Source organism: Myotis davidii, unplaced genomic scaffold (genome assembly GCF_000327345.1).
Source record: "Myotis davidii unplaced genomic scaffold, ASM32734v1 scaffold2680, whole genome shotgun sequence".
In the NCBI taxonomy this organism is placed as follows: Eukaryota; Metazoa; Chordata; class Mammalia; order Chiroptera; family Vespertilionidae; genus Myotis; species Myotis davidii.
Window position 1 is genome coordinate 4,176 of NW_006291830.1, and position 1,554 is coordinate 5,729.

The window sequence follows — 1,554 nt, forward strand, 5'->3', positions numbered from 1 at the left end:
GAGATTCCCAGAGGGGTCCCAGATTATGAGAGGGCACAGGCCAGGCCAAATAGACCCACCAGTGCACCATTAGGTCTGGTGAGGGACACGGGAGTTTGACCAGCTGGGGAGGGACCATGGAAGGGCTCGAGGGTGTGTATATCCCATCTCACTCAATCCCGATTAGCCAGACCCCAGGAGGAAGCTGACATAACAGTCTGAAAGTCTTGTCCCTAGTGGTCAATGCATGTTATAGTGAGCAGTTTAGCAACCTTAGTATATCATTTGAATATTATGCTTTGATTGATTGAATAGATGACTGGACACTTAGCATATTAGGCTTTAAAGATATAGTATTTTTTCATACAGGAAGGGATAGAGAAACATAAATGATGAGAGAGAATCATACATCGGGTGCCTCCTACACGCACCCTACTGGGTATTGAGCCCACAACCAGAGCATGTGCCCTTGACCAGAATCAAACCTGGGACCTTCCAGATTCCACAGTCCAACCCACTCTCCACTGAGCCAAACAAGCTAGGCCTCATTGTTTAATTCTTGTCTGTGCCCTGACGAGGAATCAGACCATGACCTCCAGGTTCATAGGTCGTCCCTCAACCACTGAGAAACAACAGCTCGGCTCAAAATGCTTTTATTGATTTGAGAGAGAGGGAGAGAGACAGAGAGAGACAGAGATACAAAGAGACAGAGAGAGAGAGAAAGAAGGAGGAGGAGAACAACAACAACAACAAGGAGAACAACAAGAATAACAAGAAAGGGAGCGGGAGAGAGAGAGAGTGAGAGAGAGAGAGAGAGAGATCAATGTGCTCTCAGACTAAGTGGGTGGCAGATAGAACAACAGAACTTATTTAAAAGGTGAACAGAACTATACACGTCGAACCGGCAGGCCAGCATGACTGGGGCTCAGGTTGACAAGAGTCAGGGACACCATCACCTGTTCAAGGAGTCTTCCCTCAACTCAAGTATCATTTCCTCCACGCCATTCTCCTTGATGTGGTGCACGATGCGCCAGAATCGGCTCAGGTAGTCCAGGTACTGGTTGCCAGGTTGGAGCGTCCACAGCAAAGGCAAGGTGGTCGAGGTCAGCGGGCTGGTGGTGGGTGCGATATACCCACTGGGGATATCTTCCTGGCGCAACCATTCTTGCAGGACACCTCCTGTCTTCGTGAAGAGATGCAGCCACGTGCGCTGGTTCTCATCCTCATACACAGAGGGCCCACTGATGCTCAGGTAGATGGGGTGCGATGTGAGGTGCACCTTTGACGGGAGCTCGGCCATGACTCCTTCATGGTCCTAGTAGCAATAGCCACAGCCTCTCAGAGCCTCTTGCTACTTCGGTCCTGGAATCAAAAGACAGGGCATGGGGTCTCCAAACGCATTTTACCTTTTCTTTTATCTTTATGTTTTTTATGGTTGTGTTTGTGGTTGCCTTTGGTTTATTTTGCAAACTTATAAATCTCAACTTTTCTTTCTTTTTAGCTTTAGATCTCTCTCCTAGAACAAACTGAACAAAACGTACTTAAAGTAAAATTTTACTCTGTGAAGGCAACACA

General features: G+C 47.6%; 1 protein-coding gene across 1 annotated transcript; it reads right to left on the minus strand.

Moving 5' to 3' along the window:
• Nucleotides 1-931: 931 nt before the first annotated feature.
• Nucleotides 932-1,279, minus strand: LOC102765127 (protein p13 MTCP-1-like). The gene has a single exon (XM_006765262.1). It carries the CDS (start codon nt 1,277-1,279, stop codon nt 932-934), a length of 348 nt encoding a protein of 115 aa, XP_006765325.1.
• Between the last annotated feature and the right edge of the window lie 275 nt (nt 1,280-1,554).

Excerpts from the sequence above, each read along its gene's own strand:
- LOC102765127 (XM_006765262.1), bottom strand. The coding sequence starts at position 1,279 with ATGGCCGAGCTCCCGTCAAAGGTGCACCTCACATCGCACCCCATCTAC.